General features: G+C 38.7%; 1 protein-coding gene across 1 annotated transcript; it reads left to right on the forward strand.

Annotated features, from left to right (window-relative positions):
• Positions 1 to 3154: 3154 nt before the first annotated feature.
• On the forward strand, positions 3155 to 24414 carry LOC137294399 (limbic system-associated membrane protein-like). The gene is made up of 10 exons (XM_067825403.1): positions 3155 to 3305; positions 6963 to 7072; positions 10538 to 10742; positions 12218 to 12367; positions 14174 to 14302; positions 15449 to 15570; positions 16009 to 16174; positions 18035 to 18211; positions 18661 to 19017; positions 22576 to 24414. Exons 1-9 carry the CDS (start codon positions 3155 to 3157, stop codon positions 18780 to 18782), a joined length of 1332 nt encoding a protein of 443 aa, XP_067681504.1. The 3' UTR covers positions 18783 to 19017; positions 22576 to 24414.
• Positions 24415 to 25471: the final 1057 nt, after the last annotated feature.

Below are 25471 nucleotides of genomic sequence, written 5' to 3' on the forward strand. Positions count from 1 at the left end.
CGTCAGGTGAAAGCGCAGTCAGTCTACGTACAGGCTTATCTGATAGAACGAAACGTCTCACAAGCATATTGCAAGTCAAGAATTTATCTCATCATTGCTATATGATTGCGAAACGATAATGCTACGCTGTTATATTGTAGTGTACATTGTTTTCCAACGCCATTGCATCTACGTTCCAAAAAGTTTTATGGAGGGTATATTTGTGCCCTGTGACAGTTTCCTCTGGCAAAGATAGAAATTTTATAATCGAGGCGGTAAAGGGAGAGACCAACATGTGATAGAAAGCTAACATCTCATCCACACTTTGATCCGACCATTCAGAGATTGATTTTAGGGGTTTTTTTTCATTTTAGAGTAGTCATTTTGAAAAAAAATATATATTGATTTCCCTGCTTTTGTACTATACCTGACTATACATACTTGCACGAGCTAGGTGGGGTTAATGGTCGGAATAGGGTGTAGCATATCAGGAACAGGAACGGGCTTACTGTTAGTTCCATTTCATCGGCATGTAATCACATTGTGACCTTGAACCCTTAAGACACTGACACTGTGATTGATTTCACTGCTCAACTATCAGATTTAACCCTATAATTGCATGTTGATATCTGTGGGTAATTTTCAATTTCCGCTCAGTTTCATGTTTAATCTTTGACGTGTTTGGTTGATTTTAACACTTGGCCCAACTAAAGAAGCTGTTGGCAAAGGGTTTGAGGGCGTTTGCCATGATGGATCAGTTTACTTAAATGGCACCTTTTCTAGATTATCTCGGATGGCGTGCTAATATGTCGGCAAAAAACATCATTTGGGCCAAAAAATTGAATCAACGAAATAAGTTGTATTTGTGAACTCTTGGTCTTTTACATTTTTAGAATTGAGAACAGATTGGATGTGCGATTCTAACTGACGTGTTCGACTTTTTTAGTCAAAACTGAGGCTGGTCTCGTTTTAAATTTCCCTCAGGCACTGAATATTATATTGCAAATCGATTCACTTTGTCTTACAATACGACCCAGTGCAATCAACATACTTTACGTTACGTAATGACATTCTCTCAGACACATGTCAATGTTGAACATTTTCAATAATGTAATCGACAATTGTTGCCTGGAGACATCCAATGCTTAAAATGTCATGCTTTCTTGGAAATGAAAATGCATTAAGTTGCATTTCAATCGTGAAAGGAGAATCCTTCTGGAAACTTTGCCACAAAATGGTTTGCAAGACTTATAGTTCACTAAGTATTATGTTAGTTATGAACACAAAAACGTTTCGTGCTAAAGAATACCCAGTGGTTTCACTGTGTTTTTCCAGACAGGTGTCAAATGAATGACATGATGCGACTTAAGATCACCTTTAGTAAGAAACTCTGAATAGTTCATGCTGAATTTAAGGTACAGTAAGGGTTAAACATATACGTTAACTTGAATTGGGGCCGTTGTAGCATTTCACGACACAGATAAATGCCTTGTTTTATCTAAGTTGATAAAGGTTTATTGATCTGTTAGATGAACAAAGGTGTTTTATGTCATTTGGAGAAAATTTCTTTCTGGACACAATGTTCCGTTTTCAGGAAATTACATTATCCAAAGCATTATCATAAGATGACCCAACATAATCCTATCCATTTCAATTTGCAGAACTGGGATGTTTTAAGGCTGTCTAATTATTGGGCAGAAGCTTCCCCGCAAGTGATAAATGCGGATCATCGTTAGGTGACTGTAATGTGGATTACGTTTAATATGTGTACATGTAGCCACAGTAAATGGTTTTTGAATTTACAAAAATGTTTGACGTGTTACTCCTGCGTGAAACTGATTGTAATCGATTCGGAAATTAGTAAAAATGGGTTTAATCTCTAATTTGTTGTTTGTAAAATCAACACAAATACAAACTACTTTCAAAGGATGCCAAATGCATGGAAGAATAATTCAGTTGATGCTAGTGAATACGTTACACCTTAATTTAGCACAAAGATAATAATGGTAATCACAATCATAATTTCGATTTTGCTCACATGTCATTCACCTGAACCTATACTCCTGAAAGCTACGATAAATTCAATTAACTTGCTATTCCCTGTCTTAATGAGTCATATTAGTCATTCCGGCCCAAATCCCACTTACGTTTATCAGTGATGTAGACGTAATGACATAATTGTCCATACATTAACTGCACCCAAACAAGATTGGCAGAATAATATAATACATGATACAACGCCGTGGTGTTTGGCGATAGTGTCTAAGAGAGTACGTAAGCATGTACCAACATATGTAAACTTAAATATCGAACCTCTCCAATGAATGTAAGACGCTATTACAGATTACTCACGAGCATTGCTGGTGACAATGGGAAACTAAACACATATTCCAGAACACTGTGTTCAGGATATCAGTATTTATGATCTAGTATATTGTCTGCCATCGTGTATGACACACAGGTTATTTAGAGACACTGGTGTATGTGGTGCTCTTAAAAGTAACTGTCACGGCACTGTCAATGCGTTATAACATTTCACACAAGGGTATTACACTCATGTAACCGACCTCCAAGCATCACGAAATAATGTCCTCAGGCACTTCTTGTTTAGTCTTCTTTCCAAATACAATCGTTGCAAAGTGGCCATGTCCCTGTTCAAGGGTATCGGTGTTTATATGTCTTCTACCAACTCCTTAACGTATATTACGCGTGTCATCGAATACGTGATATCATATAAAGAATAGTCTAAGGCAATTCCTGTGCATGTTTCTATTAAAATATAATCATTGGCACGTTGCAAAGTGTCCATGTTTTTTTTATCTCAGTGTTTGTAGATGTCTTCTATCATCTCATATCATCACATTGCATGTGCCATCGAATACGTGATATCGCATAAGGAATAGTCTGAGGGAGCGGTGGGGTAGCCTAGTGGTTAAATCGTCCACTGAAGACCCAGGTTCGATTCTCCACATGGGTAAAATGTGTGAAGCCCATTTTGTGTGTCTCCCCCAGGTTATTGCTGGAATATTGCTCAAACCTAAACCTAAACTCACTGAGGCAATTTTTGTACATGTTGCATTTACAATATAATCAACGAAACTATACAGAATAAAACTCTTGCATATACATAATAATTTCAGTCATTCTTTTAGTACAGCCGTTGGCACTTTGCAAGATGGCGGTGGTCGTTAATGTCAGTGTTGGAGTATACGATACTGGCAATTTATACTGCATCTTCTGCCGCTTCTCAGAAGCCGTGTCAGCATCTGCCAGGAACTGTGACCGCTTGTCCTCTTCAAATTCCTTCAGCTTGTCACACATGCCACGTACCACTCACTAACATCAATCAATGGAGCGTGAAAACATACATGTTCATTGGCTCGGGCAATTCTTCAGAAGCCTTGTAACTGACAGGTCACCAGTAAGCAGAGATGGAGCGAGTAAAGTCTGGTGATTAATCCATATCTCGGTGTATTGATATTGATCCTTTTGACCACGTTGTGGCTCCAAGGGGCGGTTGTATTAATACAAGCAAATACATGTATGAATAGAACGATCTGGATTGTCTGTCCAGCATTCAAGATGGCGGTTTCGTTGCAAATTAATCCTTTGGCAACTGTGTGAGTTGGATTTCCTTTACCGAAGTGGATAAGGAATTGCCACATTTCTCACTTCTATTTGGTATGAGGATGACAGTAATGTACAAAATCATACCATCGTGACGTCTACATTGGGAGATAGGACGTTTGTTAAGGGGAGAAAAGCAACAACCTCTTTTACATCTTTAATATGCGCCTCACTGGAATATATTCGCTACAGAACCTATTGTAAGATCCAGGTGTTAGATCCTCGTTAGAACATAGTCATATTTAAAACCGTCCACGAATTGGAACTTATTCCTAGGTCCCAGCATGGGTGTTAACGATGTAAATCAAACCAATTGGTCAAACATTTATTCGGTTACCAGACGCAAACCTTTGTTTTGATGAAAAGTGAACTCTTTAGACTTCCCCTTATCACCAGCAAATAGAACGAATTCCCAGGTCGTGGAAACAAATTATATTTCGTGATTCCGTCTGAGTTCTGACATTGATCAAGTACTGGCTTTCTCCTTTTGAAAACTCGAGAAATTGGGGACATTATCCCGACCACACTTATAGTATTTCGAGGTAACCCATGTCTCCTGTCGTCTGAGAAATATATATCTCATTTGAAATAAATGTGTTCTTATCAATAATCGAAATTTGTTTCCTGTTTACACTTCCTATATGAGAATGAATTCCTATCAGAGAACACGGCGCGAGTCATGATCAAGGCGAAGAATGAAGTTATCCTATGCGTCACAACACAGTGTTTATGACATTAACGTAAATTTGTATTGAAGGTCAGTGCATCTCTTTGATGAAAGAGCGTGTTAGTTTTGCAGTTTCGAATAGCACAGACTCGTTACCATCGACACAGTATGTTCAGGTAAGAGTACAGTTTCATAAGACATCCTGTATATATTTCGTGTCTAGCCAGGCAAACAAGTTCTTGGGCATCTTTAAATCATGTCATGTTCTGTAACCGCCCGATCCCGTAAGTGGGATCTCATGGCAGTATGAGGTATAGGGCGCCCAAAGGGACTTGACACCAACTGTGAGACGCCTTATCGAACATCACGCAGACGGAAATGTTATTTTGTTGGCTATGACTACGAAGCCTGCTCATTGTAGTTACGTCATAGCGGCTGTTATTTGACCACATATATTCTGGTCGTGGAAGGGAAGTGCGTGTACATGTATATTAACTGTGGATAACTCCATATATGAATGTGTACTCATTCCATGTACTGTGTATTAATGTGTATTTCAATATGCATTCATGTCATGTACTGTTGCTGGGCTATGTGTTGTGTAACTATTATGTTCTGCCGGGTAATATAATTTTCGTTCAAAGAAATTGATTCTTTTGTTTATTAAATCTCTAAACCTCCCCTGCAGTATTTGTAAAATTACTGTGACAATACTTCTTTCTAATGTCCTGATATTATCTGTGGAAATAAGTGTAAGTTTACTTGCTCTGTTATCCCGTGCTGATCTGACCTTTCGAAATGCCCGAAAGCAGCATATCCCTGATGTAATTACAGTCCAGTCCTAAATCATTGTCAAAAGAACATGTGATTATTTTCCGAATCCTTATTTAGAGCCATTTTCCTTCCAACAAAGTCAGTTCTATACCCAATACTCTCGAGGATTAGCAGTATATGATACGTGCCACTAATCCGACAAAGAAAAACAAGTTCCGTGAAATACCAGAAAACACAAGACAAAAATATATGTGCACATTGTAACACAATATTCTTTGAAAGCATGTGTTTGAATTGCTGTTCGAATACACTTGAGGTCTTCATGGCGACTGAACGTCACTATGAAAGTCTTGTGACCTCAGAGACGCCCATCAGTAACGTGTAAGGCATTCCTGGGTAACTGTACGAGCGGCACGTGGATTGCCTCGTGTTACGGTTTAGAATTTGCCGTGACAAACGATGTAAGAAACCCCCTGTGAACCAGCAAAACAGAATAAAGACAAGTCTAAAACATTCAAATACTGTATTAGTAGTCAATTTCACAATACCGATTTCAAATACAATACAAGTAAGACAAAATCTAAGGCAATGGGTCACACAATATAATATAGCAAACTCATTAAAGTCTTAGAAGCGAGAGAGAAACAATTATGCAGAATGTAACAAAGCGAGAGGTCTGACGGTGACTATGAAGATGACGAGTTGGCAGCGATTGATGATGATACTCCAGTGAATGTGAATGTGTGTCCCATCCCAACACGGCAACTGGCCTTTATATTATACATTCAGTCATTTCCCGAAAGTTCGGGCACACGCGACCATCGTCACTCACGTGGAACGCCCTCGAATAGTGTTTATTTGTTTTCAAAGGGAGATAACTCTAAAGAACTGGCTTAGAGGCGTGCCGCTTAAATAATTCTCTGTAGGAAATGTGACCTATAATGATTATTATTCAAAACACTAAACGTTGTGACCCAAAAATAATTATTACTTAATAACAAAATATACAGAAAATTCACACTCGTAACACTCATTAGAAACCTGAAGAAGTAGGTTTTGCTAAGCCACAGGTTACAACGTCGTCACCGTTGTATTTGGTCATGCAAAGTGTATGCTTTGATAAAACATAAGGTCGTCGAGTTTGAATCCCTGGTGCTCTCAGACGGGTGATACTGTGCAGTGCGTGCATGAAACAGTGTTGTGTCTATCTTCAGCTGATGTTCATGCTTTTATCCCTGGCCACCCGGAACAGCGCCTATCTGTGGAAGCATCCGATATAAGGTGCCTGGTAACGTCAACAGAAGTTGATCTGGCTTGCAACTTGCTAGTGGCGATACCTCTCTCTCTCCCCTTGAATCGGGATACGCTTTTCAGGCGTGTATTCTACTGCTTGTGTGTGTTTATTTCCGTGGCATTTAACCAACAGACATCACAAAAACTGCATGTGAATTAAATTTCATTTTTGTAACATCACATATGCAAAAGTGCATTGACTTTAACAATACGAGTCTTTCCCCAATTAATCAGATCTACAGGTACAATTCCCTCAATCCCACCCTAAACGATCCAAACCACGCACTACTAAAGAAAAGGAAAATATCCTAGCTAATTCTTGCCGTGTGGTCATGGATATATGAAAAAAACTTCTGTACAATTCCACATGTGCATTTACATGTCGTTGTTCATTTATTTCTGGATCACATTCCACATCATCATGTCCAAGATGAGGGCCTAAAAGGGAATTAAACACCATTCTGTTGAACAAATGAGTGGTGACTTCTAGTGTTACACGTCTAATTGTCTGCCCATGTCGGGCGGCCCTTGTAATAGGACCCACACAAGACAGTAGATTTCTCCCAGATGCCTGTAACTAAATTTCTCCCACGTTGACTGACTTTTCGATTGTCGATTACAGTGGCCCCCGAGTCCGAGCCAATATTTGACGCACCTTTTATCAACGTTACTGTCAAAGCTGGGACGACAGCCATCTTACCATGCTCCGTCAAGCATCTTGGTGCTCATCAGGTAAGCGGATGTTTCCAGACATATGTGTTTTGTGTACAAACAACTTCTTACAAATGATGAGTGTCAGTTTAGTTAAACGCTGCACTTGGTAATATACCAAGGCGGCAGTCTGTAAATAATCGAGTTCGGACCAGACAATCCAGTGATGAACATCATGAGCATCGACCTATGTATTTAGGAAGTGATGGCATGTGTCAACCAAGTCAGTAAGCCTGACAACGTTCTCGTTGTCGTTCTAGTTTTTCGTCTCTTACGACAAGCATGGGTTACTGAAGTCTGTTCTAACGTGGCTCTTAGTGGGTGACTCTATGAAGATAACGTGCATGTTTTAATGTTATGCGTTTGTTTAGATTTCTTATTATCCATTATTGTGTTGTATCTTGTAAATGAATGTTCCACGAATATCCTCGCTTTAGTTGATTATATTGTTTAGTGCATTGGCATGTTTGGTGAAATTGGTAGGTTTTGCGTTGACGATTCATGTGCTGTGTTTTAAGGAAACATCTGGCTCTGTATCAAGGCCAACATACCTGGCCTATTTTATAAAACCATTAGGATTATTATTATCACAACTATCTCTGTAACCTTTGGCGAGGGTGTGACTAACAAGATTCAGGACGAACATGGAAAGTCCTCGTTAGGACCTGTCAAATCGAGTGTCATGTTATCCCCATTGTTCTAGTATCATCAATACACCTGACATTGGGAGCATGCCTGCGTTGGCGGCCAACAATATAACCTCGCTGGGACTCCGCGTATTGCAGAAGGCTATCAAAGGTTTTGGTGTGTTCGACTGGGCTTCCTGACTGAACACCCATTTGCTGTCTGGGCGGAGTGAAAAGGGGGTCCTGAACTCACCAGACTGTGCCAGACAAGAAAAACAAATCCAAACCTTTTTTTGTGAATGTATTTATTATAATCTGTCTACCAAATCAATGGGTGACGGTTACCCCTCCTCTGCTGTGTGAATAACGTCATTTCGAACGAAGCTGTGAGGTACCCTGGTGGTGTCATGCCGAAGACACCTTGTGCCCTTATCCAAGATATTGCAGGAATGTTGGTAAAAGCAGTACCAAGTCATTCCCTCTCTAACCTTCGATACACTGCATGCCTTACATATCCGTGGATGGTTGGGCTAAGATGGTTGGGCCATCCCTGGGGAAGGTGCGCAACTCGGTTACCCATTCAGCTACACTTAACCACCAACGTTGCCTAACTCATCGTTATTTGTGACCTGTGCACAAGGTCACGTAGTGAAGATGTCTTTGGCCTGTGTATAAACTGGATTACATTCTTAAGTATAAAAGCTTTTATAAAACTGATTTCTTGTTCAAATCGGTCTGCAAACCAAGTGACAGTTTCGTGAAGGTATTCTTCGTGCAGGCGATGTGGACAAAAACCTAAATTTGCATAACGATCCCCTTTTCAGCCCAAGAACTAAAGTTTCCAGCTGATCTTCCATGGACAGTCTATATATCCGACTGAAGGCTCAACTCACAAGTATTTTGTTAATGGGGAAAGTAATTAAAAAATATTATCTAAACAGTGGCATATGAATTAAAGATGTTCCACGTTAGGGTATTCACCTGCATGGCTTCTTTACTCACCAACTGCATGACATATATAACCAAAGCAAGATTTTCAAGCCAAATGACACCAACCTTCCAAACAAACATTTCTCATATCTTGTAACAAGACACTTGGAGAAATTATGCGGAAAGACACTGTTAAAAATATTTAATCAACTTGACGCTGAACCATAGATTAAAGGCAACAAAACACCAGCACTCGGACCAAATTTCATTAACTGAAGCTTACGCATTTAATGCTTGCAATCCAGTACTTAAATTGTTTTTAAACTTTTTTTCTATGTGGCGCAGTTGATGGTTTAATGTTCTCGTTCATGATGATGCTATTCCTGATACAATTTTCCTGGTTACTCTCTTTAATGTTAAATTCCTCTTTAAAGTTTAGCTGCCTAATAATCTATGGATATTCATATCAAATGCCAAAGGCTTATATACATGAACACAACACCAAGAAGTATCTGTTTGAGCTATTATTTAAAAGATGCTTTTTTGGTCACAACAAATCGATTATTACTTTGTTACGGCATTCTCTTAACGCTCATAATTTGATAAACATCAACAGTGCCATTCACTGTCTCATTAGTCACATCGATTCCATATGGTTAATACAATGTATGCTTCATCAAGACAATTATTATCGTTTCATTATCGTCGGATCATGCCCGAGTTACAAAAGTGTGTTCATTGTAAGTGTTTCTGAGCAATGGTTTGTAGGTACTATACCACTATCCCCAAATTATTCATAAAATTATTCATTGTCCTCGAGCTGCATCACTTCGTGTTTTCTTCACACATCAAGCTGGCACGCAGTGATATGAGTGAAATGCAAGTCAATTAACATTAATCCCACATCACTCACTTGAACATAACGTGATCCCACAAATCCATACTTCAGGAAACCAAAAGCTCGAATAATGAGGATGATTTGGTTTTATATAAATTGTCAAGGAATTTATAAAGAAGAAGAAGAAGAATATTTCATTTGCAATGTGTTGAACAGTCCCACCCACACAATCACATTTGGAATGGCTCATGTAGAGTGCATGAACGTAAAATTTTGTAAAATTTGAATATGTTTATGTCGCTAAGTATATTGCCTTCTGTTTCCGTATTATAATAAGTCAATGAGACAGATATGCGTTGTAACACAAGCAATTCAGAAAATAGTTTTCAGAAATTTCAACAACTAAAGCACCGCTAATCAAACTACACGTGTTTGAATGTAATGTCACAATGCCACATTTATCATAACCTGATATTCAACTTGTATGTAGGTGATTCAGAAACATGTTCAGATATTGTTCGTATTACACTACATAAAACAATTTGGCTCCTCACAACACTTGGCATAATGATACCGTACAATTTGGGTTTGGGATGGGGGTGTTCCGAGCGGTCTCCGTATAATTCACACACTGTGTTCACGGGTATACCGCAAAACTACACTGACATACATTGTGACAACACAGTATGATATGCTATTCGCCACATTGATCAAAACTCTTTGCAGAGTGAACGTTTTTCGCCCATACAATATCATTGTGTACGGAAATAAAATATTCCTGCATATACCTAAACATTTTAATGCCGCCATTAATAATAAAGTTGCCTTGTCAATGTTCGAGGCGTGATAGCAAGAACACGAACGTGTCATTGTACACAGCGTATAGGACAGGTGCTGAATGGGTGACATTTCATGGATAATTGACTTATCATAGTTTCAAGGCGTCGTTTAGAAAAGAAAAAAGATGGAACATTTTGTTCAGGAATTTAACTGTTTACCAAACAGCGTATGGGTACTCGGTTGTATTACTTGTGAGTATAAAATGTTGTTTTCAATGTTTTCAATGTGTGTTATTGAATAAACTGATTTTAGGTTGTCTGGACGGACCAATGGTCTACTTTACTTACATTTGAAGACAGAAGGATTATTGACGACGAGAGAATCAGTGTTGAGAGACCATACACCAAAGACTGGAACCTGCATATCCGAGCTGTCAGGAGTACGGACAAGGGTGTTTACAACTGCCAAGTCAACACAAGCCCAGTCAAGATTAAAACAGTCAACCTGTTTGTACAAGGTACGGAGGTCCCAACGTGCCAATTTTCAGCACGTCAGAATTTAACAAGACATTATTTACTTTTTATCCCGTGTATTTAAAGTAACCATGGTGCCGGAGGAAACGTGGTTTAATGATATTTCTATGGTGAATGCTGCAGTTCATGAATAATACATTCTACGAAAAAGTAGACGTGGAGACATAAATACTGAGCATGTGGTTATCCGAGTTTTTTTCACATTCGTGGAAGAAGTGAATCTTTATATCATGAAATCCTTAGATATGACAGTCTATGATTAGTATATTCTGGGATATTTGATGGATGGCATGCCAGTGATGATACCATTGCTTTAAATGTACTTAATTTGGTCTGCATCCATTTCTACCGTTGATTATATTTTGACGGATACAGATATGAATAATGAAAACCAAATCAGTTGCGAAATAATCGTTCTGTTTTTAATCTATACCTCGTCTCTATGAACAGACCTAGATCTCAATCTGCGGCAATATGAGACTTGCCTCGCTCAACGTCATTTCTTATCCACAATGACTCACAAATACGTACAGGATAACAGATAATTCACATCCACTGTTTGGTGTGGGGCTTCCATCTTCATCATCAAGACAAAATAGTTCTTACAGTATTTCTATTTCATAGAAAGCATTTATTATATTTGCTGTTGCTTCTTAGGCAGGTGTGGGTTTGTCATGAATTTGTGTCGTATTAGTGTTGTTTCAGTCATATAGTTCATATCAATGTTTCATCATAACCAAAGTCATATGTTGAAGAAAATGTCAAACTGTATCTTGTAAAACAGTCTAAACACGGGCTTAGCTGCAAGCATCAGAGCTCACTGGGGACTGACGTTCAAGTGAATGCGCTAGTTGTCAGTTACCCGGGCTCTTAAGGTAAAGGGCATCTGAAATCTTATATTCATAAGAAATGTGCTTTTTCATCCGCTGGTACTTTTATTCCCCAATGTTGCTCTAAACAAGCATTCTTTTAGAATGAAAATGTTATGTATTGCAAGGGTGTTCGCCTCAGGGAAATAAAAAAAAGCACACACAAAACATCTTAAACTCTGAGGATTTGTGTGGTTCCTGCAACGGCCATTTTTTAAAACATGTATCATTTGATTATTGTGAAATTAGCTTCAGACATAAAACATTTAGTGTGCAGCCTCATTGTTGACCCAGCAAAAAGGGCGATTGTTAAATGCCAAATCTTCAAGCTGATGTGATTAGGGGAAAACATTTGCCAACCCGAAATCTTATTTAAGACTCATTTTTTACAGGATCGTAATAGGAAACATGCATATTTTCAATCATCAACGATTTCAGCGTAATTAATGACAATAGACCGATGTTAATAACAGTATTTAATAACATCTATTTTGACATATGACCCATGAAACATGTATTCAGCTGGCCCAGTATTAAAAAGTGATGAGATTGTTTTTATCTTGTCAAATATATCTTTATTTATGCTCCAGTCCCTGCGAAGATAATAGCCGATCTATCATCCAGTGATGTCACAGCGCTTGAAGGAGAGACGTTGACGCTTGTGTGCAACGTGACAGGTGTTCCGATGCCAACAGTCACGTGGTACCGACACCCGCTTGAGGACGATGGCGAAAAGGAAAGTAAGTAACCTGAGCTGTTTTGAAAATATAACGTCATGTTGGGCGTGGATAGTTACACAAATTATAAAGTGTATTAAGCTTACCAAAGTACTATTTTTACATCAATTGCATAACTGGAGGAGGGAAGGAGTCATGCAGTGGTCCACGGCGCCACTTCTTCATTAGCACTGGCTGGTATGGTTGATTATCACTATTAGAGCGGCAGCGCCACATGTTCACGTGGCCTAAGTGGTTTAATGACTGCGAGCTACGTGACTTGGATCTCACCACCAAGCTAACGCCCTGTAATACCGTTCAAAATGGTGTTAAACCCATTTTCTGTGGACAGATTCTGCTCTCTACATCGTTGATGGTTTGACACGTCCAGCACTTGTTGAATTTCAGCAATATACATGTACGGACCCTTTTACTGGTTGTGCAGGGATGGAGCTCAGTTGTGTTCTGCGTTGCAAATTGCTTGCAGAGTTGCATCCCTTAGGCTGAACAGAATAAAGGTTTATTAGTTTGTCAGTTTCTTGTTCTTAGCACTGGACTATAGTCAGTTGCTCGTGGTTATCAACGGGTGATAATTTTTTCATACTTGCTTCAATTTGGACTTTTCCTCCCATAACGCGATGTGGGTGACACCATGTTCAGCGGCGTGAAAAAAAAACATGCGTTAAACTAAATTCACCCACTCAGTGTCATTCTCATTCCATGCCGTAAGCTATGTGATGACCAGTGAAACAGGTGGTGTTGATGGGTCTCGGATATTTAAAGCATTTGTATGTCACACGCAAACCACCCTGCGAAAGATACTGCTGAAATGGTTTTAAAATATAGTGAACCCGTCTTCACTCACAAAGGCAACGGAGATTTACAACTCAATCAAATGTTACTATATTTCTGAGACAACGGAATGTCCTAAACAAACAGACCTGAAATCAAGAATATCTCCCGTTTCAATAAGTCCTTTTGGCCATGCCATCCCGAATGTAATTGTGGTTTATACTCCTATTTCCCATGTGGCAACTCTTGATCCGCACCGTAGCAACAACGTAACCTTCTCCCAAAGGCGATAAAGCATTGACGCCGTGGCGAATATTGCGATACAAAGGAGACATTGATGGTGTAACCGGCAGCTGAGATTGATGCGACCTGTGGTGCGGAGGTTATGAATGATGGAAGCATCTCTCAGTGTCATGTCTTCAAACATTGTCCCCGACCTCATTCGATCGTTACGCGGTTGGTGGTCAGATGAAGTCAGATGAAGTCGGTACGTGTTGATTGCTCCGTTCATCGATGAAGCGAAGACAGCCACGGACTCTTGAACAAACCTTTATATGTCCTTAGATAGCCACGGTGATTTTTTTAAAAAGTCTCTTTTAATTACATTTGGATTAAATTGATTGTGTTCTCTGTAATCAAGGGTTTCGTATGTTACCAATAACAGTTGTAACGCTTGGATCCTTGTTTATTGCAAGAGTTCTAAGAAAAGCCATGTGCTGTATTCATGTGGTACAGTACTTTGCAATAAGTAGGAATACATTTATACATTTTACGAGAATTGAATTTTGAAATACTCAGTTTCTTTTATTTATTCGCCCGCAAGTATATCCTTCTTTGTTAAGCATATATTCTCCTGGGTATATAATTATGGGGAAATTCACCTCTAGAAAATACACTCTTTTCTAGGGGGTACGTGACAAGATAAAATTTAAATGAACTCGAATGTCCAACATTTTCCCCACATGGTATTTTTCAAGTAATACATACAAAATATAGAGCTTCAGAAAAAAATGTAGTGTCATTATTTTCTCCATACAGGAATCGGCATGGACGGTGAAGTCCTTGTCATTTACAACGTCAGTCGATACTGCAGCGACACCTACGAATGTGTGGCATTCAATGATGTTCCCCCAGCAGTGAACAGACAGATAAAAGTAACCGTGCAGTGTAAGTAGCGACTCATCGCAGCTAATTGTCACCCTCAGCAAAAAAATATGAGAATTTTATTCCAGTCAAGCGATAATGCTTAAATAACAATGTAAAAATCGACTCGCAACAAGCCAGGAACCTCTAAATACAATTTGTTATAGTAACTAATTTTTTACAATCGATTTTATTAAATACCTTTTTGTGTAGATTGAATCTTGGATGGGTTTTATTGTTTTTTGGTCATCTAGAGGTCGTTTTGCAACTTCAGCTTGTTTCGTTTTAGTCGTGAATCCCATTGTTTCAGACGCATTACACATTACATGTGACCTGATAATGCCACCATATCTGCTGCCACAAGTTCATCATTTGGATCGTTAAACAAAATAACTTTGATAAAGCTTGCCTCATGTTTATTCTTTTCCTCGTCTTCTCAAGTTAAATGTACGAATTTTATATTAACTTCAGCATTTACAAGTCGCTATGTTCAAAAGGTATTCCTATATGTTACAAGCAGCACATAACAAACACTATCGATGTGATGCTGCGCAAACAAGATAGAAATCGAACGTAAAGCGCTGTCTTTGCCCCTTCGCTCAGCCCCTTTAACGTCGAGAGTAGCGTCTCAAAGTATCGATCAACATGACCAACTCTCACAAAACCAAGCGGTCATAAAATACTTGAATCAATTCCCTTGACGATATGATAAACCGCAACATAGCAGAGATAATAAAGTGTATTGATGTATTTCCTGAATACACTGCAAATGTCGTTTTAAGACACAATACAAAACAAGGAATTACATTCTAGTTGCCCTTCATCCTCAGGTTTTTGTTTTGCTGTAATGAAACTCCTTCTTTAGATTGGTTTTCAAGAATCCGTTTTAAGTGGATTATATACACAGTACATCATTGGCAACGAATGTTCCCGGGTAATTGTTGTGATGCATGCCATGGACTTTCTTGCAGTTACCCATAAATGTAGTCATTGTACCTTTACGTCAAATTTGGTGGAAAGGGAATGTATATTTGACCGCCTTTGAAGAATAGCATTTTCATTTTTAACTTCAGTGTGCATCAGTGACCAAATATCGAAATATTTCGATGTTATTATGAATGTCAGATTTGTGAGATAAGTCCTATGTGCTAACTTGTTTTTGTCTTACAGTTCCGCCTGAGGTCAGATTGCCCACCAAACGCATAGGGCAGGCTGTTGGCAAGGAAACTATCTTAGAATGTGTCATTTCTGCCAGTCCACACGAGATAAGCGTATGGATTCGAAATGGCAAGGTTAGTTTAACTGTTCCTACATGTGTCGTTTCACTGTACTTGAACACTATATGGAATACGGCGGTTTTCTTTCTTCATTTTCATGTTGGTGTTTGATAAGAATTTTGTTTTCTCAAATATTAGCTGTTAAAAAATATTGTACATGTTGTTGGCTATTAAGGGGAAGGCTTCACGCGTCATGTAGACACACCCGGATGTGACGAAACTGATTATAACTAATAATACTGTGCATATATTTTAGTGAAATCACTATATGATATCATTTTCACTCGGGATAAAGAAAATAGATTGCTATTGAATATGAACACTTAATTACCTTGTTGATAAGTAGGTTTTTCCCATTCTTTATGATAATTTATACATATGGAATATGTGCTTGCAATGCATTTTGGTCCTACCATTTTTGTCCTACCATTTTTTTTCCATTTTTGGCCACAGGAACTGACCGACAGTGAAAAATATCGCATTGAGATATACGAAGATAAGGACCACACCATTACTCTAAGTTTGAGGATTAGAAATATCAACGCATTTGATTTTGGCCAGTATACCTGTATGGCCTCGAACATATTGGGCAAAGACAGGGAGACAATGGCGCTCTACGGTAAGTTGTGTACAGCGGTGCGGATCTCATTTGAATATATGATCCTGCAGCTAGACTCAGAAGTATGACGCGTTACGGTAACCAAGACTGTAAAGCCCATGTGAAAAGTTGGCTTCTGATTTTCATTTATCTTTATATCATGTCCATAACGTAAAAAAGGATCATGTATAAAAACCTTTTAATATTTTGCGTTCTGTGATAGCCTAGTGGTGAAAGCGTTCCCTCGTCACACCGACGAGACACGGTTCGAGTTACGATGCGTGAACCACATTTCTGGAGTCCCCCACCATTATATTGATGAAATATTGCTAACAGCAGCGTAAAACCAAACTCACTCACTAACTTAGGATATTTGAACATGTCCATTTCAGTGATTTCCAGTTTGAAACATATGACGTCACACTGTTTCATTGTTGAGTAAAATACAATATGCACCTCGTTGCTCATGACGCCCAAATGGATTACAATACGTTAATTAAACATTAAGTAGCCGTTAGCGACGTTTCTGTATAGCCCTAGCATTGAGTAGGGTTTCATCATTTGCTTTCTTAAATGCAAGTAATTATTAGGATTTATTAGGTTTTCTGGAACAATCAAACTGTGAACCAGCAAACGCATTGGGTGTAGAAAGGTGTTGATGTGGTCCTTTTTTTCTCACCCCGCGACGTGATGAAACATGTCTACACCAACTGACAGCATCCTTCACAAAACAAAGAAAATGACAGCGGTATTTGAGTAACAGCAATATTTGTAGGAGCAAGAGAGTCAAATAAGCGTATGACGTATGAATCGTTTGTTGGTTACAACTATAATGTTCTCCAACAACACGTGTAATGTCTTCTCTGTGTAGTTGCATATTTCTTTCAGTCACTTTTGTGTTCTTTTCTCGAAAACTGATATATCATATTGCGTCTTCGCTTCGACAAAGTTAAACAATAAACGACTTGTATATGTAAAACGTTCAGTACAAACCTCAACAGAATTACCCTTCTGTATAATGTCTTTTACTCATTGCTGAAATAATAGATTCTGTTTAATGGTGTATAGCAAATGTCACAGGGATTAAATGGACCAAAGGAAAATCAAAGTGAAAGAAACATCTGCTGCTTTATTTCAGCTGTGCTTGCAACACAGATCCCGTCCTTCTGGAACAATCAAACTTAGAAACAAGCAGATTGTTGACTGTTTTTTTTTAAACAAAATATTGTCATGTTATTCTCAATATGTGCCGAATTAGTCTTAATGCCAATTTCTGAAAAAAAGGCACACTTTCGTTTGTTTGGAGTTTAATCAATAGGAAGAATACAGATAAGAATCATGACGAAAAAATGTCAGTGTATCTTACAGAAAATAACTGGATTTCATGACACCGAGATTTGATACGGTTAGTGGGTGCAGTGGGTCTGTAGAGTTGTGGTCCTAAATCTGATAAGGATTATACGATTGCTGGTTCGAGTCCCAAACTTCACCTATAAGTTATCTGTCAACTCCATGGCCGCTTTGGGAGTTTTCAAATACCAAAGTTGATGAATATATTGGGTGACGTTTAACTTTTCGACAAAATAAACTGACTTCTTTGAATTTGTATTAAAGATACGAATATCCCGACATCATGATATATGTTACTGATGTTACTATAACGACATTATCTGTGACTCCAAGACGAACACAGAAGCGACCATATACATGTTGCTATGTTCTGTACATGTACCCCGTGAACATCCGGGTTCTAATTTGTCTTCAACAACCTATGTTTGTCGTCAGAGGCGACTAATGGAATCGAATGGTCAGACTCGCTCACTTGAGACACACATCGTATTCCATTCCGTATTTTTATGGCGGTGGTTTGTTCTCCTTCAGATTATTCGATATACACGAAAACAACGACGCGGTCTCCCTCAACTTCACCCCCTGCATTGTATACACCTTTTTCCCATTACCCCCGAGCCACACAGAGGACCCCGGGGCATGGGGGCCGCACAGAGCTGCAGTTTGTCACCATCAAACAGACGACGAAACACATACCTGAAAACAATGGTAATTTTACTGTTCAGTTGTAGCCGTAGTATATCAGCAGAACGCTAACCGTCTGGCTGTTTTCCATGATATTGATCTGTCCATTCAAATGTTTAGAGGTACATGTATTAACTTTCAGACTAAGGTTGTCATTAGTTTCGGAGAGAGTATCAAATCGTGTTATGATAGTTTGAAATAGGTCTGGTGCCTATGGTTAATACGAAAGATTGTCTTTGAAAATGTCTTGATCAAGGCTTGTTTCAGCACTGAAATCTGATCGTTAATTGTCTGTGCCAACATAACGACTAAACAGAAATTCTTATGAAATCATTAAGTCTTATAGAAATCTGACTTCTAGAAAGTACTTGCACTCCCCACTTTAGTTATCTATGAATCTTTTGAAGCATTATGATCATTCCAAGTAATTGCTATATAAAACGTACTGACATATTACGCTTTCATTCATGTAGGAGATGCATACAGACCTTTAGAGACCAGAAACACCAATGCTGTGACGTCCGTCCACGCCGTGACAGCGCTGTTTGCAACCACAGCAACTATTACCGTATTCTTCTCAAAGCAGTGGTTGTGAAACTTGGGAAGTTTAAACACTATTACATATATTTGCTCAACCAACGCCGTCCAGTGACTTCCATATTGTATAGATGCTAGAGAGACTCGAGTGGAGTATAGTAGGCTTTGACTTCATTGGCTGACTGCAATGTTTTGTTCGACGAGTGGGACACGCCATCGCAGTCAACGCTGGCACTGTAGACTTGCTGCTATCATGGATCATCGTATTGGTATCGATCCAGATCTTGCAGTGTGTAAGTATATATTTTAGGTTTGTATGGCGCTGGAGCATGAATGATCAAGTCGCCTAGAGCGTATTCAGTTGTGTGCCCCTGACAGTTGGTTCAAATCCCGGATTGCTCTCATTGTGTTTGTTGGTTTGTCAGCAATACAGTGGAGATCGAGAGTTGTAATCGTAAACGTCCGACCTTTTCGCCCAAACCGAGCTGGCACGGTGTGTTATAGCTAGAAGTATAATCATACAGGCCATAAACCCAACTCACTCACTCAGGTAAGAAATGATATTTGACGGCCTTTCTTAATATTTCATGTATGTCTATAAATCTAAACCTCGACCAGATCCAACAGAACAATCAAATTGAGAGCATAATCAAAGCCCAATGTAATCGGGCACAATGACAGTTCAGACAGGTCACCGATGAAGATTAACACATTCAGTTAAGTTGACGCTTACGAACATGCTTATTCGATACTTACATAACTTCAGGAGGAAGGTAGAAGGGCCAAAGGATATCATTAGTAATTTGTTTTCAGTGTTTACATTATTAATTGCATTAATTAGAATTGGATTCAATCTAACAATCCATCGTTATTTCAAACTTTGTGTCAACCAGTAATTCCTCATGTTTTTTGTGAGGTGTAATATAATGAGCTCACTTCTCCGCTCCTAGCGTAAACCTAACTTGGACTTTGCTACTATAAATATTAACGTCATATTCAAGTTGTTATTAAAACTGTGCTGTAAATATAGATGTACGATTTAAGCAAAAGGTTTTTTGTTCTTTCTTATTACTTCCTTCCGTCAGAACATGGACTGTAGGGTAGTCTATTGGTTGAAGCGTCCGCTCGTGACGCTGAAGACCCGGGTTCGAATCCCCACATAGGCGCAATGTGTGAATACCATTTCAGGTGTTCTCCCCCTTGATATTGCTGGAATATTGATGAAAGCGGCGCACAACCATACCCATTCACTCACCCAATTGCCCCCTTTCGAACATTTGGCTAGCCTTTGTGTTTGTGATTGGGCAAGCCTGAATCGAATCACATTTTCGGGAACACCCGGTGTCAGCAGCATGCAACAGTTTTACACACATGCTCATATTGCAGGCTCTTAGTAGATGTATCTTATGATTATGGAAAAGGTCTCCACGCTGTATTTGCGTCAGTGTTGTTTTATTCAAAAGATAAAGAAACAGAAGCACGATGGCGTGGGGCAATTAGGCAGATTAAAGGTATATCCCTTTCTTTCATCGTATCAATTATTTCTGAGATCTGTCTGTAATATGACAACCCCGTCTCTTCTGAGTGACGCAGGTGTACAAGTGTGACGTGCTGGTACTCGAGGTGTTCCGAGGAGAGCCACCAGCACAGCAGCAGCTCTCGACCAGTAGGTTTATGTGGGAGGTTTAATTCCCCACATGCGACTATACTTTTTACTTTATTAAAAATGTTACATCTGCAGATATGACCTAAACGCTTAACACTTTTTCATCTTTTGAACTTACTTTTTAACATTGTAATGTACAGATGTAATAACTGTCTTTGATGCTGAAATTGAAAGCATAAAATACAGATTTAAACGTTTGACAACTGAAAAGTTTCCATTGTTGTACATTTCAAAATTAAAAGGACAAGCGATGCTAATGGAGGATTGCTCGAGGGATGTTAAGATCCCTTACTGGCTCATCGGAACCCACAAGCCTTGTCACAATGTCCTGTGACGTTCTGCATATTGTTGATGCTCAATGCATTTAGATGCATTGATATCGTTAGATGTTTCTCGTGATGTTTATTTTCAAAAAGTCTTTTTCTGATATAGTTTGTGTCATATTAGGAATGTGTTTCAGGCCTTTCCCATAAATCAGAAGTCCAAGAGGCAGATTTATGTGCAAACAGTAACAACGGTAAACTTCTTTAGACTGTTCGAGTGGTTGTACACAACACTCAGTTGTGTCTGTTACAGATTATGAATTAAGAACGTAGCCCATAAATTATGTACCAGTTAACATGTAGAGCAGAACTACTTTGTAGTCGTTACTAACGTGTTTGAAGTTCACTCGTCAAGATATTTGCTTACAGATCGAAATCATCTAATTGGATGTATGTGAATAGACTGTATTATTCTCAGTAATCACGACCCCGACTGGAGAAACACTGTTAGAGCAGAAACTGACCAAAGTACAGTAAAATGTCTGTTTGTTCTGGATTTTCTCTGAAGCCCATCAATTGTTATCAGCTGCAGGTTGTAACTTTTCGCACGTGTTGAAACGTACGTCTTAAACCATCTTCGCCTACTCAGAACTTTTAGATTAGGTTTTAGATTGAACTAACAAGATGAAGGTCGGGGTTATAGGTTATTGTTTTATTTTTCAAGGTTTTATAGTTTATTGTTTTTAGATGTCAACATTTGTTTGCTTTTCTTTCAATAGTAGCACATTGTCAGAAATGTTGAAGATATAACATAATACCAGTTAAAGTCTGAAGGTTGCTTAAGGACACATGAAAGTGATGTGTAGGCATGTTTCTTACATTTGTTTTTGTAAATTAAATATTTACCCCAAACATTGGTATCTGCCTTGCTACTAGTTTGAAAAGTATGGAACATGTTTCTTAGAAAAGAGTTCTTTTACATAGATTATGTACTCTTACCGAGGTTCGCCTTTTGGAGCCCTCGATTATGAGCATGCTTTGATGGAACAGTACCAAACAGTGACCATCATCCTCTGAATAGTCTGTGCCATTTTCGATGCATTCTGTATATGGTTTTAGATTTTGGGGGTTACGTTGACCGTACGTTGTCACCACGTCAGATCGTAATGTCAGTTGTGACAAATAGCAGTACTATTTAGTCACGAAGTGTTCTGCCATAACGAATAGTGAGGCGAACCGTATTCAGTGAAAGAAAGGAACTTTTTCCATAAGTTGCATATGTGAGTGCAAATGCAACACCGCATGTTGAAGTAAGGTGCTGGTCAGTAAGGTTATGTAAGTTAATTGTGGAACTTTATGATATATATTTAAAGTTTTAGGGGAACCTGGTGTCGTTGATCTGCAAGTGCGGGCCACAACTTGATCTACTTCAAAACGTTGTTAAATTGGATCAACTGAATGGACATTTCCTGGATAATCCCCAGTGAATTAACTCATAAACCCCTTATAGTAAATCAACAAAATATTTTAAATTAATCATTTACCCTTTGCCTGAAACATGTTACTTAGTGGATTAGTCCTTGAGTACTGGTCACTTTATGATGGTCTGTAAATTGGGCTTGACGCCGAGTTAAACATTCGCAAGAGTGGTCAGCTTGAAGTGGCTGTAATATAACGTTTTTTTCGCAACCGCCGAGTACAAACCCGGGATGAACCGTAACAACTGATTCCACGCGAAGTAAGGGACATAACTCACCGAACCGTTGCGCCCCATACGCATTTTGACATATGAAGCCCGTCCGGGCATAAACTATCCAGTAACGCACTCAAGCACCATATCAAATATTCTCTGTTTTCTACTGTCATTCATGCCAACATGATTGGTTCTCTGCATACTAAACGATGAAACTTTGTATTTTCAGGGGACAAGCAACGCCCTTCAATGTTGGCGACGACATGGCAAGACTATGGATATTTTATGTGCGCTTGCAACAGTTGTCAAAATCCATCGAAGAATGGTTGCTTCGAATGACCATGAACAAAACTGTATGAGTGACCATGCCATTACGTTTAATTACCGATAATCGAAGTTCGAAGTATACGCTACTATACATGTGTTATGTATATACCACATACAGTATTCACGTCACGTGGTGTGTTGATTGTTGAGCCACGGTTTCGATGTCGAATGCCATAATACGGTTATCTCCCTTCCCATGTGTTTGCCAACTGAATGTTGCGTTTCTTTATCATGGTATGAAATTTATGCTTTCTACTTCCGTTATTCTGTCAATGCTGCTGATATTGAACTATTAAGTTCAACGGACATTGAATATTTGCTTATATCGAATTTTTAGTGTTTCAGTCAAATCACAGATAGTACATTCCTGATATGAATTCTCGACGCCACTGAAAATGGTTCAGTGACAAGACATACGTACATATTCAGTTTTGAAAGCTGTCATTCTATATTCCGAACTGAAGAAATCGTAAGCAAAAGCAAGAACAACAGTGAGAAACATATTTTTGGCTGGATGAAGCGATGGATCATATGTCTTGTATTTTGTAATGTTCCGCTGAGATGCATGTGTCCTTACCGCCCAAATTACTATGTCAGTCATTCCCAAATGTTCATTTTCTCTGTATCTAAAGGTTACTGTGTTTTCTTTACTGTTAGACACCAAAGGTCTTTTATTTGTAGATATGAAATATATATATATTTCACGTAGATATATACGTGAACGTGTACATAATATATTAATGATAAATTTAATGTCTTACTCGTGAAATTTACACTTGTTCACCTGCTGAGTGTACGCATTTACACATATAGTCTAGATCTAATCTTCTGAAAGTTTTTCAGTGTGAAAGGTCTGAGTGTGTTTATAATGAGAACACATGACACTCTGAAAGGTCTGAGTGTGTTTATAATGAGAACACATGAAAAGGCTCAAAGTGCCAGACCTTAAAGACACAGCGACGTCACCAGACTCTGGTGGTATTGAATGCCACATATTTCTCTTTTTGTTGTACATCATGCTTACTTTAGATAATCGAACACAATTCGCTACATGGACAGTACTTGTGTTTCAACATAGCTGCTTGAAGTGAATTAGTGTTTTTTGTCCTACATTCCCGCGATACTTGTTTCACGAAGCCATGAAAACATAGCCACAATGTGTAAGGTCATGGTGACATTTACCGAATCAATATTCCCCCGTGTTTTCCGATCTTCTTTGTTTCCTCCAAACTAAATAGAAGACCAGACGACACTTCACTGCGTCGCGTAATCGTCCTGAATCTTTGTGTGAAAGTTCTTCCACAGCAGAATCATTTTTATTTACAATCATTTCACAAAATTATACTGAATTTAATGTAGATTTAACATTTTGACGTATATTTATCTGAAGAAGTCACATCTTTTGTCGCCTTTACAATTCAGGTAAAATTTTGAAATTGTATCATGATAACAGGAAAGGTGTAGTACAAAGTTTAATGTGGATCATCTGATACTAATATGAATTGATTATGAAACCAAAAAATAGAGAAACTAGATGAATTAAATAGTTCGTTTTTGTTCTGATATTCTGGACAATGTAACCTATTGCACCTGACATAACCGTTTACTTTATTCCTTGACCCATGATGCATTTGTAAATATACTTGGTAAGCAAACATCTATCTTCAGAGATTCAGGACATCTTGTCAGAGATGAAAGCAAATGTCATTTAAAGTTTAATAACATCTTTGTAAATTTTGAACAATTGTGTTTGCCTTTTCGGGGGTCTGTTTCTTTATGTATCAGAATTTCTGATCGGATTGGCCAAACCAAACAAGGCATTTGGATCACATAAGGTTCAGGTATGTCGATGAGCTAATATCATTTAATAACCACCAATTCGCCAATTTACTTACGCTGACCTACCGACCTGAACATTGAATTAAGGTTACAAGTGAGACCGCCCCAACTGTTTCATAACTGCATGATGATGTATAAAGATTCAGAGTGACAAACACTCCGGACAGTGTTTCGTGATGAAAGAGATTATTTCAGCTTTCAAACAGTCAACGTCCCGTTCATGTTAAGCTATATTCCAACTGCTCTAGACTTTGGTGTTTACATTTCACACGATTTAGGGCGCAGTTGAGCATGGAGGGAACTCACGCGTACTAGATGCTGTACTGAGAAAATGTGATCTAAATATAACATACGTTACATCGGACCAATGTTTCAAAATAAATAGGTCTTACTGATAGTTTCGATTCAATATACTGCAGCTAAGTGTTGTCGTATGTCACGAATCTCATCTCCGAAAACGGCGATTCTTACTTGAAAGTATTTCCTGCCTCCGTACGCTTGGTACTGTCTGGTTTCATAACCCGGTTTGTCTCGATTATGTCTGTATACCTGTCCCACCTTATATATGTGATCGTTGTGACCTGTATCTCTTCAGGATTACACCCCACCCCCAAAAAACAAACACGCATTAAGCTGACACTCCACGCGCAGTATTCTTTAAAATGTTTCTACGCCCATTCTCACTCACTCACTCTAGTTTCATCGTCATAAACTAGGTCATCAACCGACTAAGCATGCGTGCACGTGCATGTCTTGTTCGTTTCGACTGAAATGACATTCCGACGATTCTGACAGATCCATGCGACTGATGTACAGTGGTTTATACCTACAATCAGAAACTCGATATATCCATCCATAGTTCTGTACTAATCAAACTAATGTTTCTTGTGGCCATGAATCTACAGTTCTTGGTGTGTCTCCTTTCATTCGCTGTAATTTGGCGATTCCGGAAGTCGATG

This window comes from Haliotis asinina, chromosome 8 (assembly GCF_037392515.1).
Source record: "Haliotis asinina isolate JCU_RB_2024 chromosome 8, JCU_Hal_asi_v2, whole genome shotgun sequence".
Classification (NCBI taxonomy): Eukaryota; Metazoa; Mollusca; class Gastropoda; order Lepetellida; family Haliotidae; genus Haliotis; species Haliotis asinina.